Source organism: Castor canadensis, chromosome 16 (genome assembly GCF_047511655.1).
Source record: "Castor canadensis chromosome 16, mCasCan1.hap1v2, whole genome shotgun sequence".
In the NCBI taxonomy this organism is placed as follows: Eukaryota; Metazoa; Chordata; class Mammalia; order Rodentia; family Castoridae; genus Castor; species Castor canadensis.
This window is the reverse complement of record NC_133401.1, coordinates 18,182,732-18,200,909: the sequence shown is the minus strand read 5'-3', so window position 1 is coordinate 18,200,909 and position 18,178 is coordinate 18,182,732. Positions and strand designations below refer to the sequence as shown.

At 54.3% G+C, this 18,178-nt stretch overlaps 1 protein-coding gene across 1 annotated transcript; it reads right to left on the bottom strand.

Annotated features, from left to right (window-relative positions):
- Positions 1–87: 87 nt before the first annotated feature.
- Positions 88–17,063, bottom strand: Ehd2 (EH domain containing 2). The gene is made up of 6 exons (XM_020179619.2): positions 16,987–17,063; positions 14,571–15,031; positions 13,891–13,988; positions 9,310–9,722; positions 4,647–4,811; positions 88–1,949 (listed from the first exon to the last, which is right to left on the bottom strand). The coding sequence occupies exons 2-6, from the start codon at positions 14,972–14,974 to the stop codon at positions 1,398–1,400; spliced, it is 1,632 nt and encodes a 543-aa protein (XP_020035208.1). The 5' UTR covers positions 14,975–15,031; positions 16,987–17,063; the 3' UTR covers positions 88–1,397.
- Between the last annotated feature and the right edge of the window lie 1,115 nt (positions 17,064–18,178).

Genomic DNA, 18,178 nt, shown 5'->3' with positions numbered 1-18,178 from the left:
CGAGCCCCGAGGGTCCCCACACCCCAAATCCTGCCCAGGGCGCTCCTTCTCTGGGTGTCCCCGCCCCAAGACAGCCTGACCGCGACATAGGAAGAAGCCTTAGCTTTATTCGCTGTGTGAATGACACCATTCAGGTCCCAGGCATGGGGAGCAGGGTGGAATCCCAGCGGGCAGTCTGGAGGAGGCATTTCTCCAGCTGTTTTACTCTTTTCCCCATTTTTTTCCCATAGGGTCCCCCACCAGGTCAAGCACTAATTTGTAGTGAAGGCACGAAAAGACGTGGGGGTCCCATTAGAATGGGAGGGGGGGCTGTAGCACCAAGAACCAGCCCTTCCCCACCCCACGACATCCCTGAAAAGTAAAGCCAGGGGCCCGTGATATCTGGTAAGAGGGCTCCATTTAAGTATGGCCTGACAGTCCTAAAACTTGGGAAGAGAGGGAAGCCTGCAGTGGGGAGGTGAGGGGGCGGTGAGTGTTTCCATCACAAGCAGGTGGGCAGAGGAAAGACCTAATCCAGGTGGGTACAGTGTGGGGCAGCCAGGGCAGATGGGGCCTCCCTACTTTGGTAGGATCCTTGTTAAAGTGGGCGTGAGGAGGCCTGGGGCCGAGCTGGGTGGCAGAGAGCACTTGCAAGACCTGTGTCCCATCCCCTGCATTGCAGTTAAAAGGGGGTGAGGGGCAGTGATCAGAATTTCCAGGGGAGAGGAGGAAAAGAAGGGGGCTGAAGGGGGGTCCATCTAAGGAAGTAGGAGGTCGTGTGTCCCCTCTGAACCCCAGTGGTCCTGACATCCTGGAGTGCACTAGGGGCCTGGGGATTCTCCCGTGCCTGGGCAGTAGGAAGAGGGGCAAAGGGTGGAGAAGGCTGTCCTTTTTTTCCTTTTTTGGCGGTACTTGGATTTGAACTCAGGGCCTCATGCTTGCTAGGCAGGCACTCTTAACCTCTTGAGCCTCTGCCAGCCCTGTTATTTTAATCCAGTGGGCCACTCACTTGTGGGGAAGGACAGAGCCTGGTATCTGTGTTTGTGTCACTGTGTGGGTGCCCTGTCCTGAAAATGTCAGCTCTACCAGAACTGGGCCATGTATTAAGTGCTCAATAAATATTTGAATGCTGGATGCCTCTGTGTGAGTGCCATGTGCACAAGTGTGTGTGGCAGTGGAGGTGTAAGGGTGGACAGAGAACTCTTGCCCCTCCCCCGGTCCCCACTAAATGCTCTGACTAGGGTGCCTGGCAGTGGGGGGGTGGAGAGAGCCTCCCCTCAGTCTTCACAGCTGGGCTGGGTGGGCAGGCAGGGCGAGTGTGGGCCAGGGCAGGGATTCGCATGCAGCAGACTGGAACTGGGGAGCCACAGCAGGGCAGGTGGAAGGGCAGGCGGGCAGGCCAGCAGGCAGCAGCCAACTCACTCGGCCGAGCCCTTGTGGCGCCGCTTGGAAGGTGGCACGAGGCGACGGGGCAGGTTGGCGGGCAGCCCGTGGCCCTCAAGCTTGGCCTCGATGAGGTGGCTGGCCAGCGCGAACTCCTCGTCGTCCAGCATGCCATCACGGTCCACGTCGCTCAGCTTCCAGATGCGCCCCAGCACGGAGTTGGGGAGCTTGGTGCCCACCATCCAGGTCTTGGCCTTGGAGCCGCTCAGCTTGCCATCAGCAGGCGCCAAGTTATAGAAGATCTCGTCGTACTTGGACTTGTCCTTGGTCACCACCCACTCGGCCTCATCGCCTGAGCCTTCCTCACCGTCCTCCAGCGCCTCGTCGGGGCCCCGCTCCACAAAGGGGCCCATGTGGGTGCCCTCAAACGCGCCACCCTGCACGCCCACCTCCACGCTCTCCAGCTCCTCCTGTCGCAGCAGCGGCATCAGCTTGGCGATGTCGTGCGTCAGCATCTCGTCCAGCGCCTCCAGGAGCTTCGGCTTCAATGAGTGGAACTTGGTGAAGTCGTGCGCCATCAGGAGCTCCTGTCACATGACATATGGGGATATGGAGAAGTCAGGGGGAACCATCTCCAGACCCACGGGCTGCAGAGCAGCACTGGGACAGTTGGGAAGCTCAGGATTGTGGCTGAGCAGAAATGCAGAAACGTTTGCTACTTAGGCACTGTGTGACCTTGGGCAAGTGGCTTCACCTCTCTGAGCCGCACAGAGATGATCACATTAGCACAGGGAAGGCCAAATAGATTTATCTGGATAAAATACTCTGTAAACGTCACTGTGACATTAACATCACAACTTACATAGCCCCCCAGGGGACAGGTGGCTTTTTTTTTTTTTTTGGCGAAACGGGTTTGAACTCAGGGCTTCACACTTGCAAAGCAGACATTCTACCACTTGAGCCACACCTCCAGTCCTTTTTGCTCTGGTTATTTTGGAAATGGGGTCTCAAGAACTATTTGCCCGGATGACTGAGTCTTGATCCTCCTGATCTCAGACTCCCAAGTGGCTAGGATTACAGGCGTGAGCCAATGACACCAACACACTGGCCTTTTCTAGGGACATCTGTCATGATCATGACTGGTGCCATGACTTGTCATGGGCCAAGGACACCATTGAACATCTTGCAATGCACAGGACAGCTCCCTACAAACAAGAATCATCCACAACAAATGGCAGTAAGGCGGAGGCTGAGAAACTCCTCAGTTTTGTACCAGGAACCGTTCTAAAGTGTTTTCACAGCAGTCAGCAGCTGAGCAGCATGTGGATGGGATGCTAGCATCCCCCCGTTTCCCAGTTGCAGAAACTCAGATTTAGACAAGGCAGGACTTGTCTCACAGAGCTACCGGTGACCATGGCAAAATGCACTCTGCCACAATCCCTCAGACTCTGGGCTGGAACCATCTCAGGTGATGTGGTGACATTTGTAATCTCAGCTTCTAAGAAGGCAGAGATTGGGAGGATCAAGGTTCCAGGCTAGCTGGGGCAAATAGTTTGAGAGACCCCATTTCAAACAATAAGCCAGGCTTGGTGGTGCATGCCTGTCTTCCCAGCTATGAGGGACGGGTTGGCAGGAGAATTGAGTTCCAAGACCAGGGGAAAAACACGACAACCTATCTGAAAAATACCTAAAGCAAAAAGGGCTGGGGGCATGACAGCAATAGAATGCCTGCCTAGTAAGTGCCAGGCCTTGAGTTCAAACCTCAATACTACCAAAAATAAAATAATAAAAAGAAGGCACAGGCTTGATGTAAGCCTTGCTCAGTCCAGAGCAAAAGCTGGGGCTGGGGCTGGGTCCCTGCCCTTCTGAACACATCAGCTCTGCCCTGCCCACCTCCAGGACTCTGCGTTTCCCCCACACCACCAAATCCCATCCATCACTTTCCCCAACACTAGCAATCCCAGGCCTCCACATGTGAGGAGCTTCCTTGGCTCCCCCAGCATCCTTTGTGTGTCCTTTATGCTGGGAATTCTGAACATTACCTGGGTACCTGGCCACCTACAGGAAAGACTACACTTCCCAGAAACCCTTGCAGCCAATTGGCCATGTGACTAAGTTCCAGCCAATTGGCTGTAAGCACAAGTTACCTATACTACTTGTAGAATCACCCTGGTCAATATGGTAGCTGCCAGCCACATATAGTTATTTAAAGTAGGTAAAACTGAGGCTGACAGAGTGGCTCTAGTGGTACAGCGCCTGCCTAGCAAGCGTGAGGCCCTGAGTTCAAACTCCAGTACCACCAAAGAAAAAACCCTAAAATTTATAATACAGTTTTGGCTTGGTTTTTCAAGACAGTGTCGAAATATGTAGCCTAGGCTAGCCTTGAACTGCCTTCCAAGTGTTGGGATTACAGGCATTTGCCACCATGCTGGACTATAATTCAGGGTTTGTTTTGTGGCACTGGGGTTTGAACTCAGGGCCTTGTACTTGCTAGGCAGGTGCTCTACCACTTGAGCTACGTCTCTGGCCCTTTTTCCTTTGGGTTATTTTTGAGATAGGGCCTTGCTTTGTGCCCAGGCCAGCCTCTACAGAGATCCTCTTATTCATGCTTCTGTGTAGCTGGGATGACAGGTGCACGCCACCACACCCAGCTGTTATTGGTTGAGATGGGATCTCTGTAACTTTCTACCCAGCCTGCCCTCAAACTGCAATCCTTCTCATCTCCACCTCCCAAGTAGCTAGGGTCATAGGAGTGAGTCACCACACCCAGCTATAATTCATCGTTAATGAGTTGAGGGGCTACCATGTTGGGAGGCACAGACTAGAACATTTCCATCATTGTCCAAAGAACAATGCTGTTCAGAAAGTGTCCTTAAATAGAGAGACTGTACCCTTCTGTTCCCCTTCCTCCCTTTTTGCTGGCTGGAATGTAGATCAACGACTGGAGTTTCTGCAGCCATTTGCTACCATGAGGATATTGGAACTGGAAGCCAGACATGGAGGAGAAATTAGGTCCTTGGTTCTATGTTCTGGGATTTATGCAGCCCAGGTTGGTTTTAAATTCTCAATCCTCCCTCCTCTGCCTCCTGAATGCTGGGATTACAGGCATGTATGACCACACTCAGCTTTAGAAACCTCTATCTTCAGTTTTTATCGTGGGTTTACCCGGCACTACTAACCTAATGCATAAACCCACACCCAGGACGTCCTTTCCAGTCCCACCCAAAAGCTTACAGAGGATGTCTTTGACACCACCCTGCCTCCACCCTCGGGAGGCCTCCCACCTGCATCTTCTGGCAGTCAGGGAAGTCGCCGGGGGAGATGTGGTGCTCCAGCTGGATCTTGGCAAAGATGACGGGTAGCTTGAGGATCAGCTGCTTTTTCTTGTTCTCCTTCCCGAACACGGAGGGCATCTCTTTCTTCAGGTAGCTGATGATGTACGCGTGCACCTGCGGGAGGAGCGGAGGGTGACTCAGGCCTGGCCAGGCCTGGGAACCTGTGTTCCTAACACACTTCAGCCCCAGCCGCTGACCACCTGTCCACATCCACAGCTGTCTCCACCTCCTGCCACCCTGCCTGGAGCTGCATCCCTCTCGGCTATGTCCAGCACGGAAACACAGCCCCAGCCCTGCCCCGGCCACCGAGGCCAGGAGTCTGCTGTGCCGGAATGGAACCTACTCTGCCACCAAGCCTCACCCCAGTCCTGAATGTCATTATGATTGGTGGTGGTGGTGGGTATTTTGGGGACAGGGTATGGCTGTGTGGAGCCCGGGCCGGCCTCAAACATGGGATCCTCCTGCCTCAGGCACTTGAGTGCTGGGATTACAGGGGTGAAAATCCATGCCCAGCAACTTATAAATGTTTTCTCAGTTTCAACTCTAACATGGTGAATGCAGACAGATTTAGTCCCTGTGCACTACAAGTTCTTTGGAACTCTCAATTTTTGTTTTTTGTTTTTTTTGGTGCCACTGGGGTTTGAACTCAGGGCCTCTCGCTTGCTAGGCAGGCGCTCTACCACTTGAGCCACTCTGCCAGCCCTTTTTCTGTGATGGGTTTTCTCAATAGAGCATTTTACGGCTGGCTTCAAATCCTGATCCTCCTGATCTCTGCCTCCTGAGTAGCTAGGATTACAGGCGTGAGCCACTGGGGTGGTTATTTTTGAGATAGGGCCTTACTTTATGCCCAGGGCCAAAACCAGCCTGGGCTGCCATCCTCCTATCTATGCCTCCCTTGTGGCTGGGATGGTGGCAAGCCCTGCCATGCTCAGCTATTAGTTGAGGTGGGGGTCTCTTGAACTTCTTTTCCAGCTGGGCTCGAACCATGATTCTCCCAATCTCTGCCTCCCTGGTAGCTAGGATTATAGGCTTGAGCCATCTTGCCTGGCCAAATTCTCAGTGATTTTTAAGAAGGGAAAGAGGTCTGGTGACCAAAAGTTCAAAGCACTGCCATCCTACATCCTACAGGAGTTGCCTCCTGTAGCTTCATGCTGCATGCTGTCCCCCTTCCCCTGCCACTCAGTGCTCACATTCCTGACCCACCTTCCGTGGCCCACCAGCATGCCAACCTTTCTCCCACCCCAGGACCTTTGCACATGCCCCTCGCTCTGCCTGGAGCTCTGCCCTCTCTGCCTTGGTCTCCCCACAGCTGGCTACACACAGAGGTTATCCAGTGGGGAGCAAGTACTCCAACTACCACTAACCAAATGACTTCTATTTTTATTGCTTTCCTCCCAATACAACCTAATTCATCATTATTTTATTTATCTGCCATTTTACTTATTGTCTCTGCCATCAAAATATGAGGCCCAGGAGGGCTCGGGCCTTGTCTGCTTCCTCTGTCTCCCTGCACAGAGGCACTCAGGAAATAGTTGTGAGATAAACCAGCAACCCTGGGAACCTTTGAGCTACAATCTCATAAGTTACTGAAAAATAAATGAGGACAGAATAATGAGTACTGGGGTGTCTGCTTTTTACAGGAAGTTCAGTAATTAAAAGTGTATGATTATGTAAAAGTAGAATAGGGCTGGGTGGTGTGGCTCAGTGGTAAAGCACTCGCTGAACATGTGCAAGGCCCTGTATTCTGTCCTCAGCACTGCGAATCACCTAAGAAAGAATTACAGGTTTAGAATGTTAAATTTTTTCGTGGCCTCTGGGTGAATAATTTCCTCCCACCCACCATCACCGTGTCTTCCGGCCACACCCCCATCCTGTCAAACAAACAGGTTGCTACCCCAGGGCCTTTGCACTTGCTGTTCTCTGCCTGGAATGTTCTTCCACCAGATGTCCATGCAGCTCAACTCTCCCCTTCCTCCTGACCTTCCTAAAGTAGTCCCTCACCAGCCTCCCTTTCCTCATTCTTTATTTTTGGGCTACTTGGGCCCTTACACTTGCTAGGCAGGTCCTCTTACCACTTGAGCCCTTTTTTGTGATGGGTTTTTTCGAGATAGGATCTTGAAACTATTTGCCTGGGCTGGCTTCAAACCTCCATTCTCTCAATCTCAGCCTCCCAAGTGGCTGGGATTACAGGCGTGAGCCACTGGCTGGTTTGGAGCATCTTGAGATCTTGGCTACAAATGTCACAGCATCCTGGAATGGCCCTTTCTAATAGCCACCACCACAGAGCAAAGCCAGAGTAAGACTCATTCTGCCTCGTACAGAGGGGGAAACTGAGGCACGGGGTGGTAGGCAGGTTACAGGAGAGCACGAAGGGAGGGGAACAGTGTGGGCCACTGTTAGGGGCCGAGATCAAGTGTGCCAGAGTCATTTGTGGGGGGGGGTGACACAGGGCGGCCGACACGGTTACACTTGAGTCACAACGGACCCTGAATCCCGCTCTCCCGCGTTCTCTGCGCAGCGGGGAGCCAGGCGTGAACCTGCAGGACGAACCAGTAGGACGAGGGAGAGGGCGTGGCCTACGCTCTGAGAAGGGGTGTGGCCAGAATGGTGGGCGGGCCCTACGACCGCAGGCCAATAGGGACAAGGGGGCGGGACCAGAGAGAAGGCAGGCGGGAGGACGCTGATGGTTTTCCCAGAGAGGAAGCAGGGGAAGGTGCCAGGAAGCGATAAGGAGGGCGGGCGGCCGGGGCCGGGGCGCGGGTCGGACTCCGGGGTTTGTCCGGGTTTCCGGAGCCGCCCCCTGCCTGGCCAGGGCGCCAGGTGTCAGCCCCCAACCCGCCCCTCTGTCCCTGTGCCCTGGGCTGCAGCTCCTGCCTCTACTTCCCCAGGGGGACGGGGAATGAGGGGGGAGACCAGGGGAGAGATGGAGAAAGAAGAGAAAAAGCAATGAAGAGGTGGAAGTGGAGACTGATAGAGAGGGACAGGGATGGGGACAGGGGGACAACCACTGGGCAGAGGAGCAAGAGAGGAAAGGGAATTCCCCAGCCTGAGGCTGCGCCGTCCCAAAGGAGGATTCCTGGGGCGCGGTGCGGCTCTGACTCACCCCCTCTCTCCAAATCCTTAATCCAACCTCAGCTCCTCCGCCACCTGGAGCCTCCTGGCCTCCCCGCCTGCCCAGCTTCCTGCCCCACCTCCATCCCTGGCTGCCTCCAAAGTCAGTCTCTCTCTCTCTCTCTCTCTCTCTCTCTCTCCTCTCTCTCTCTCTCTCTCTCTCTCTCTCTCTCTCTCCTCTCTCTCTCTCTCTCTCTCTCTCTCTCCCCTCCTCCTCTCTCCCTCCCCTCTTCCCTCTCTCCCTCCCCTCTTCCCCCCTCCCCTCTCTCCTGTCTCTTTCCCCCCTTCTCTCCCCGCCCCCACAAGGTCACTCTAGCCTCCTCCCTGGTCTCCAGCCCCGCTCAACTCCCCCAGCCTTGAATCCACCCTGCAGAAGGCAGCGTGAGTGTAATCCTGTGCTTCCCCTGCTCTGAAACCTTCTGTGCCCTTGAAACAAGGCACAGGCTTGATTTGGTTTTGGTTGTACTGGAATTTGAACTCAGGGCATCGTGCATGCAAAAGCAGGTGCTCTACTACTTAAGCCACACCTCCAGTCCATTTTACTATGGCTATTTTGTAGATAGAGTCCCTTGACTATTTGTCCTGGGCTGGCTTCAAATGGAGATCCTCCTGATAGCCTCCCAAGTAGCTAAGATTACAGGCGTGAGCCACTGGCACCTGCAAAGCATAGGGTTTTTTTCTGTTTTTTTTTTTTTTTTACATAACTACAGAATCCCAAGTGTTCTGACTTCTACCACCTCCCCACCCTCAAATGAAATTAATGGAACTGTCTACACTGGGTTTGACATTGACATTTTCCTCACCTCTCCTAAGAGAAGCCCTCCCTGATTTCCCACTGAGCTACCCAGCCCTAGCCCTGACCATGCTGGGTTCTCATGGTTTACAGATGGCACCTGGAGCTCCAGCAGGGCAGGGTTAGAACTATTTTGGCCACTGCTGCTGCGTCCCCAGCACCACCCAGCAGAGGGCCCAGACACAGAGGAGACTTTGTTAAATTTGAGTTTCTCTAGTGACATTCGTTCCACAAATATTTACACAGCAATTGAGCTCCAAGTGCTGGAGATGCCTGAGTGAAGGAATTCAAAGACCCCTGACTGGAGAGCTTAAATACGTGTTGAGAAGGCAGACAGTAAACAGATGCTGATGAATGACTGACCCTGGAGAAAACTACAGCAGGGTAAACAATAAAGCAGGAGCCCCAGAGGGGTGGTTGTTATGTTCATGAACCAGGAGGCCAGGGACTGGCCTTCCTGAAAAGGCCACATTTGAGTAAAAACTGGAAAGAGATGAGAAGTGAGCCATGTGGATACTCAGGTGGGACAGAGCCAACAGCAAGTGCAAAGGCCCTGAGGCAGGTGCAATGAATGCTGGGAAGGGAGGGGAAATGAGGACACAGGGGAAGGAGTGTGGGGGGGCCGCAGAGAGGACCTGGCTTTTGTGCAGTGAGATGGGAGTGGGCTCAGCAACACTGGCAGGATGGAGGGAGAAATGGCCAGCTCACCCGCACCAGCCGGGCGCGCTTCACCAGGTCGTTGAGCTTGCGCAGTGCGGCGTGACGTGGTAGGCCCTGGATGTCACGGAAGAGGTCCTGCTCCTCCAGCTCGAAGAGATGCCGGTTGTCAGGCACCAGGAGCGGCTGGGACCAGAAGGAGCCGATGTAGACCCGCAGGACCTCGGGGGTGCCTACCACCTTGCCCAGCGCCCACATGAGCGCCCCATAGACGCGCATCAGCTGCTGAGTCTCCACCATGTCCGCCTTGTTCAGCACCACGCGGATCTTGTCCTCGTGACCGCGCAGGGCACCGATGGCCTCGGAGAACTCATCTGAGATCTCCAGCTTGTGCGCGTCAAAGAGCAGGATGATGAGGTCCACGCGCTCCGCGAACCAGCGCAGCACCGCTGGGAAGTCATAGCCTGGGGAGGCGGGGACAAAGGGGACGGTCAGTGGCATCCATTCGTCCGGGCTGTACAGATGTTCAGGTTGTTAACTGTCCAAATCCTATTGATTTGGATCAGCCTGAGGCCCCAAGTGTCCCCAGCACCTGGAATTTTCCTCCACCACTCGGGCCCCTCCAGCTATCTGGTGCAGTCACCACCACCCCTCCCCTCCAAAAAAAAAAATCCTACACCTTTTTATTTACTTGCTAGAGAGCTGTGAATGGATGTATTACTCATTACAACACTGCAGCGTTGCCAAGAGACCCCATCACTCCGTGATGGCCTCCTGAGTGCCTCTGTCACCTGCGCCCCCTCCAGGACCAATCAGATCTCTGAACCATCCAGGGACTACACTTCAAGGTGGCACTGTTACGTTCTTGTCATTGGAAATGTTCAACTTTTTTTTTTTTTGGTGGGATTGGGGTTTGAACTCAGGGCTTCCCACTTGCAGGTGCTCTAACTGCTTGAGTCACACCTCCAGCTCATTTTGCTCTGGTTCTTAAAAACTGTTTGCCCAGGCTGGCCTGGAACCATGGTCTTCCTGATCTCAGCCTCCCAAGTAGCTGGTATTACAGGTGAGTTCCCAGCGCCTGGCTTCAATATTTTTTTTTTACCTAACAATGTTTACTGAGAGACTCACACGTGCCAAGCCCTGTCCTGGGTCCTGGGGATGTCACAGAGAACATAGACAAGGTTCTTACCCTCACAGAACATCCATCCCAGCAGGTGACTCCTTTGTTCATTCATTCATTCACTCACTCACTCATTCCTCTCACCATTCATTCATTCACTCCCTCTCACTTCTGCTTGTTCACTGATTTGATCAATGACAAGCCAAGCTGGGGGGAGCAGAGAGGAGTGATTGAGAAAATCACACACATATACACACCTGGCAGTCATGAAGACCTAAATTTGAATCCTGGCTCTGCCCCATCAGTTGTGTGTCCTCAGGCAAGTAGCTTAGCCTCTCTGGACTTCTGTTTCCTGTTCTATAAACTGAAAATCATAATATGACCTACCGCAGAGGTCTATTGTGACAAAATGAGCTAATCTATATAAAGAACTTAAAACAATGCCTGGCATTGAACTGTATACTAAAAGTGAGAGGGCTTAGCTAGGCATGGTGGCTCACATCTATAATCCTAGCTTTTCAGGAGGCAGAAATCCAGAAGCTCACAGTTGGAGGTCAGTCCTGGCATTCTTGAGAGACGCCCCCCCCATCTCCAAAATAACCAAAGCAATTGTGGCTCAAGTGATAAAGTGCCTGCTTTGCAAGCATGAAGTCCTGAGTTCAAATCTCAGTCCCATCAATCAAATAATTAAGTGGGAAGGCTTTTGGGCAGATGAATTACACCTTGAGAAAACTATTAAGGAACAAAACAGTGCTGGGTGCCAAGCACATGCTCCACAAATGTTAGTCACGGGGCATGTGAGGTTTGGGGGATTCTGGAGCCATCTACTACCTGCCTGCACCTCCTGTCAGGTCCTTCCAGGCTTACAACCCACTGGGGACACAGACCCATTTCCAGATTGGGTGGCATGGGATGTGGGGTCCTATGGATCTGCAGGAGCTCAGATGGGATGCCTAACCCAGCTGGGGGGCTGGGAGGGGAGTTAGGAGGGCTTCCTGGAGGTGGGGGCCCCCCAGTGATGTTCATCAGTTGAGTAGTATATAAAATGGAATTACTGAATCTGAAGGATACCAGCAGGCAGGCACTTTATGATTCCATTTTCTAGATGAGAAAACTAAGGAACAAAAGGCTGAAGGACTTATTAAAGACACTTAGGTAGGAGGGCACAGGGCAGAGGGCCCCCTGGGGAGCTGGTACTGCCCCTTGCCCTGCCCAGAAGGAAGAAGGAGGAACAGGGAGCAGTGGGAACATTGTTTGGGCAGAGGAAGGGCTGGGCCACTGGAGGGATGATGGCTGGGCCTTCCCTTCCCTCCCCAGTGTACACACACTCACACACTCACACACTCACACACACACGCATGCCTGGATTTGGAAAGTGTGTCTCATGGGGCAGGGACGGAAGGAGGGCGGGAGGTTGAGTCAGCCGTGGGAACGGAGACGTGGCACAGAGGAACCAGAGACACTTGCCCAAGAAAAACAGTCCTCATTAGCACATGCACAGCACCTACTGTGTGCTGATGTAACTGACAATCACTGTGGCAGCCTAGGAGGCCCAAACAACACCCACAGGAAGAAACTGAGTGAGGCACAGAGGGGTGGGGTGGTTCACTCAAGGTGTCACAGGTTAAAGTGGCAGAGCTCATGGGAGACTGAAGCCAGCTACATAGTGAGATGAGACCCTGTCTCCAAAAAAACCAAAAATAAACAAAAACTAGAGAGGCATGGTGGCACAAGCTACTTAGGAAGCAGGAGCGGAAGGCTCAAGGCCCTGGCTAACCCAGACTTTCTAGAGACCCTATGTGAAAAATCACTAAAACACAAAGGGCTGGGGCATGGTTCAAGTGGTAGAGCACCTGCCTAGCAAGCACCAGGCCCTGGGTTCAAACCCCAGGACCAAAAAAAAAAGATACACTGCTGCACACACACTTGCGCACACACGGGCACATGGCTGTGTACCAAGATTCAATCACAGGCAACAGGGTCCCCTCAGCCAGCTCCTGTCCTACTCAACCACACAAAGTCACACACCAGTATAACTGCAAGCACAGCCCAAACGGATATGCACACATCAGACTCACAGCCACAATTACACAACTTCCCTGACGGACACTAAATTATCCACAGTTAGACTTTTCAGACATACATGTACTCATACACACATCTTTCTTTTATTTTTGAGACGGGCTCACTATGTAGCACAGGCTGGCCTTGAACCCTTGGTCCTCCTGCCTCTGCTTCCTGAGTGCTGGGATTACAGGTGTGCCCCACCACATGTGTATTTCACAATATAACTGTATACAGAGGCAGTCACAGATAATCCCACAAAGTCCCACAGAGTCCCTCAGAGTCACTCAAAGTGTCATCCACCCGCGATTACAAGCACATAAAGTATCTCCAACACACTTCCACCGATTCACACCCCAGAGGAACGATCTCGGTCATGCGGGTCCCCCAACACACGCCACCCGTGTCCCATGCGCACACATCAGCAGGGAGACTCCTGTCCTCCCTCAAAGCCGGGGAAGGGGACCCCCACGTCCCCGGTGCTAGGCGCCCCGCCCCTCTCGGGTCGGTCCCTGGCCCAGCTGCGGGGGTGGGGCGCAGGAGCTCCACCGGGGCTGGCAGCGCCCCTAGATGGCTTCTGCAGCTGCCTCCCGCCTTTCTCCCGCGGGACCCCGCGGCTGGACAGGGGCCAGGGACACGGTCACCCCGGCCCCCCCCCCCGCCGTGGCCGATCCCGCTCCGCGGGCCTTGGGTCCCCTCTGCCCTACACCGCCGACCCCTTTGCCCCAGTGCCCGGCTCCCAGGCCCGGGTGGGCGGTGTCGGGAGGCTGGGAAGGAGAGGTAGCCCGGGATCAGAAAATGGGGAGAGGTGGGCGGGGACCAGGGGCTGGGGAGGGATGGAGGGGGAGGGGAGGGAAGCTGAAGGGGGAGGTGGGCGGGGATGGAAGTGAGACTGGGGCGCCCAGGCCGAGCAGGCTGCGCTCGCTGGGTGCGGACGGAAAGCCTGGGGAGGGGAAGGACTGGGGCGCCCAGGCGCTGCGCTGGGTGGGTGGGGACAGCTCCCTGGGCCCCGCTGGAATTCACCCCCCGCCGCTCCCCCTGCACAGCTGTTTATAAATTCCAGGCCCGGCCTTGGCCTCCGCCCAGGTTCCCCCTCCCGCCCCTCATCAGCCCCATCTGTGGCCCTGACGCCAAGCCCGGAGCTGGCAAGGCCCTGGGCCTCCCTGTCCCAGGTCTGCTCTCTCTGGGTCTCCCCGCCTGTCCCCCATCTCTGTCTCTCTCAGTCGTTCCTTTGCCACCCTCCTGGCCCGCCCAGACATGCGGCCCCAGCTTGCTCACACGTGTTCAGCCACAGCCTCCCCCACCCTCCCCCGGCACCAACCGGGAGGAATCTGGGTTTCCCACTCCCTTCTGCCACCCTGCCTGCCCTGGAGCCACCGAATGCCAGGAGTCCCAGCAGGGGCCCTAGCCTCCTCCCTCAGACCAGGATAGGGCCTCGCTCAGCTCACCTCGACTCACTCTCTGCTTGGCGCCTGAGAGGATGCCAGGAGTGTCAATGATACTTATGCTCTCCAGGACCTGGTTGGGGAGCTGGGCACACATGAACCTGGGGGAGCAGAAAGGTCAGGGGTGAGTGCAGGGAAGGGCAGGAGGAACAGGCCTGCACAGGTGCAGAGGATGGAGGCACCTGGAAAGAGGGACAATCAGGAGGAAGAATTGGATCCTAAACAAAATCAGAGCTCTGACAGGGCGTGGTGGTGCACGTCTGTAATCCCAGCACTAGGGAGGCAGAGGCAGGAGGATCACGAGTTCTAGACCAGCCTGTGCTACATAGCAAGAAATCTATCTCAACAACAACAAAAAACCCAGACTATTAAAAAAAAAGAAAATCAGAGCTCACGTTTGCCAAGAACTTGCTTTGTGTCTGTGACTGTTCCAAGTCATTATTATAACCCTGGGGGGCGGGTAGAGACTATGGTTCCATTTTCTAGCTGAGCAAGAGAGACACAGGCTCTCATTTGCCCAAGGCTGCCCAGCTAGCCAGCAGCAATCAGGACTGGAACCCAGGTTCCCCTAGGGAAGTGCAGAGAGCAGATGCAAGGAGGGGAAGAACCAGGCAGAAAGGAATCAACAGAAACAGGATACATCCACGGATAAAGGATGCCCTGCTGGCTGGTGGCTGCCTCACCTGTTGAGGAAGGTATTTCCAAAGGGGTTGAGTTTGCGGAAGGGCTTGTCCGGGTCCACGACCAGAGCATTGCCAGGCACTGTGCCCTCAGTGTCACCGTGCATGACAGCCACGAAGCAGTCGGTGGTGGGCTCAGGCCCCACACGGGAGCCGGGCACCTCCTGCTCCAGCAGGTACTGGATGAAGCTGGTCTTGCCCGTGCTGTACTGGCCAGCCACCAGCACCATGGGCTTGCCGTCAAAGTCAGCGTCCTCCAGGGCGGGCGAGTGGAAGGCCCCAAAGCGGTAGTGCTCCTCCAGGGGTAGCAGCTTGGTGCGGTACAGCTCCTTGAGGGATGAGGTCACCGTGCGGATGGCCTCGGGCTGCTGGCCCCGAGCCCCACCCCGCTTCAGCCAGCTGAACATGGTGGGTGTGCGCTGCCCACTGGGCTCACCAAAGGAGACTGGCAGGTGGAGAGCTACCTGTGGGAGGAGACCAGCCTGCAGGTAGAATGGCTAGGTGGAGAGATGGGGGGAAGGGTGGGGAAGGGAAGGGGAGCAGAAAGAGGGCGTCATAGTGAACGAGCTGGAGGAGATTAATGGTGGTATAGGGCAAGAAGGGGAAATTGATGGTGAAGGACCAAGGGGTGAATGAAAGAAAGGAAATATCCTAGAAAGAATGCAGTCCTGAACCCATCCTTTCCTTCTGGTACTGGGGTTTGAACTCAGGGCCTTGTGCTTGCTAGGCAAGATCTCTACCACTTGAGCCACACCTCCAACCCTTTTGCTTTTAGTTTGTTTTTCAGATGGTCTCTAACTTTGCCCAGGCTGTCCTCGAAACCTGAACCTCCACCTCCCAAGTAGCTGGGATTACAGGCATGCACCATCACACCCAGTTTCCATTCTTTTCTTCCTCTTTTTCACTTTCTATTATTTGACATATTTTCACTGAAATCACTCACTCCATGCTTCAGGATCTCTGAACCCAGAAATGAGGCTGGGACTAGTGAGCCCTCAGTGAGGACTTGGGCACAAAACAGTTAATGATGCCTATGAAATTCCAGGCATCCAGAGAGGACATGAGAAGCTGATCACAAAAGACAAGGGTGGGGAGGGGCCTTGGGAATTAATGAGAAATAATAACTCAACATTAATGATCACTGCATGCCTGCCTGACGCTATAGTAGCACACTTAATCTTCATAACCCTGCTGCTTGTCCAAGGTCACTTCGCTGGGACTCACGCACAGGAAACCCATCTTCAGAGCCCACTTCCCATCCTAGGTTTAAGGAGTTAAGTTAGAGAGAGACACCATCACCACCCCAGCAGCAATGAGCACCCCTTGCAATCAGAGCATGTTCTCTACATTCTGGAGTAGCCTTTGATTCTCTGTAGGGTCTATAGTGATGTTCCCTCTTTCCTTCCTGGTATCAGTAGTAGGTCTTTGAGCCCTCTCCCTTTCTCTCTCTCTCTCTCTCTCTTTTGTAGGTCACTGATCTCTCTCATATCTTGATCCGTCTAAGTAGATACTTATAATTTTAGTGATCTTTTTATAGAACCAGCTTTTGCTTCAATCAGAATTGGTAAATATCAAAATAAAATAGAGAGCTTCCCCCCACCAAAAAAAAAAAAATAATTGGTAAATACCGTTCTCCACTGAACGAATCCAGGGCATCTTGGAGAAAAAGCGGACAGCTACATAAATAAGGTTCTCATATGCCCCTTTCTGGAGGCTGGCATTTTTATTTTTCAGGCATCATTTTATTACAGGCCCTTCAGGGAGTAAGAGGCTAGCAGAGGGTTGCAGGGAACACAGGAGGAGAAAGGACAAGTCTAGACTGGAGGGCTAGAGGAGCTCAAAGATCCACCGGGCAGTCATAGGGACAGGGCGTCCAGCTCGAAGGGGATCCATGACCAAGGAAACAGCAAGCATGTTAAAAATCCAGAAAGTCACAAGGACACTTAAAAAGGGGGAGGACAGAAGGAAAGGAGTTAGAGGAGGATTGGGAGAGGCAGGAGCAGGGGCTGGACAGGAGCAGAGTGGGGACCCAGGTTGGAGTCCCAGGCAGAATGGGGAGTTGGTGCCCATTTTAGGGGGGACTGAAGGGGCTCTGGGGTTGGTGAGTCAGGAGAGGGACTCCTGGGTGGCAGGAGATGGATGAGGGTGACCTGAAGAAGGGGATCTCCAGCTGAGAGGATGGGAGGGGGTTGGAAGGGAATGGTGGGTACTGGGGGAGCTAGCTGATGGGGGTGCGGCTGGGGAACTGGGAGAACTGGGGAAGACTGGGAGGGCCTGGAGGAAAAGCGTGAGGACTGAGAAACTGGGGACACTGTTGCAGACTAGCAGGGACCTGGAGACCCGGGGGAGACCGTTACAGGCAGGGAAGGGGCGGCAGGCTGGGGTTTGGGGAGCTGGGGTTGCAGTGGGGAGCACTCACCCGGGCGGGGTCGCGGGGATCCGAGGAGCGGCCTGTGCTCGCGGCCCGTCCGGAGTGAGTGAGCCGGGTGGGGCCGCGGGAGGAGGCGGGGCGGGCGGGCGGGACGCGCGGCCCCCCTCCCCGGCCCGAGCCCGGCCTCCGGCGCCCCCTGGCGGGCACTGAGGGCAGCGCGGACGAAGCGGGCAAGGGACGCTGGCTTCCAGTCCCAGGTTCGAATTCCGCCTCCTCCATGGGCAATGGGCCATCTCACCCCACCACGCCCCCAACCTGTCTCTCTTTTTAGCATGAGAATAAAAATAGCAGCAGCAACAATAGTAATAATACTAACAAATTACCTGGGTGCACGTGTGTAATCCTAGCACTCAGGAGACTGAGGCAGGAGGATGGCTGGTTGGAGGCCAGCTTGGGCTACATAGCGAATTGGAGGCCAGCCTGGGCTATATAGTGAGACCCCATTACGATACTAATAACAATTTTAAAACGTAAGTGGTTTATGAAACTCCTCTGGCTCCCCTGTCACTCAGTCAAAGTCAAGGTCATTACCTGGTGCACAAGGTGCAGCACACCCTGTCCACACCCCATCCTCCCTCCCTCCTTCCTTCTGCTTCCCTCACACTGGCCTCCTTGCTGATCCCTTCAACCTCAGGGCCTTTGCACTGGCCCTTCCTTCTCCTGTAGGGCTTGCTTCTTCCCCTCCTTCAGGTCACCTCCTCAGAGATGCCCTCCCTGATTTTCCTGCCTAACATAGTACAGACCATCTACCCCTGCTTGCTTCCCCCTACCCCCCACAGTTCTAACAACCACTACACCTGGACTTGCAGTCATTTCTCTACACTCTGAGGGGAACAAGGCTCATGGCTTCCTGCACCCTGCCTGCTTCCCCACTGGGGCTCAGTACCTACACGGTGACAAATCTCTTACACTGAGCACTTCCTGTGTGAGGCAAGCTCCTGTGTGTTATCTCATGTGTCCCAGGGAAGTAGGCACTGTTGCCCCCACTTTACAGGGAGGGACCAAAGAAGTGAATTCAGAAACCTGGGAGATTGTTCAGGATTTACCACTGCACCTGGTCTACAGCAAGTGCTTAAGAAACTAGCTCGCTGAGCGTGTTGGTTATGCCTGTAATCCCAGCTACTTGGGAGGCTGAGGCAGGAAGATCTGGAGTTCAAAGCCAGCCCAGGCAAAGTTAGCC

Bases quoted from the DNA above. Each gene is read 5' to 3' on its own strand.
- Ehd2 (XM_020179619.2), bottom strand. From the start codon at position 14,974: ATGTTCAGCTGGCTGAAGCGGGGTGGGGCTCGGGGCCAGCAGCCCGAG. The intron at 13,989-14,570 runs GTGAGGCAGCCA...CTGCTCCCCCAG, and splicing joins GGAAATACCTTCCTCAACAG to GTTCATGTGTGCCCAGCTCC. The intron at 9,723-13,890 runs GTGAGCTGAGCG...CCGCCTCCCCAG, and splicing joins CAAGCAGAGAGTGAGTCGAG to GCTATGACTTCCCAGCGGTG.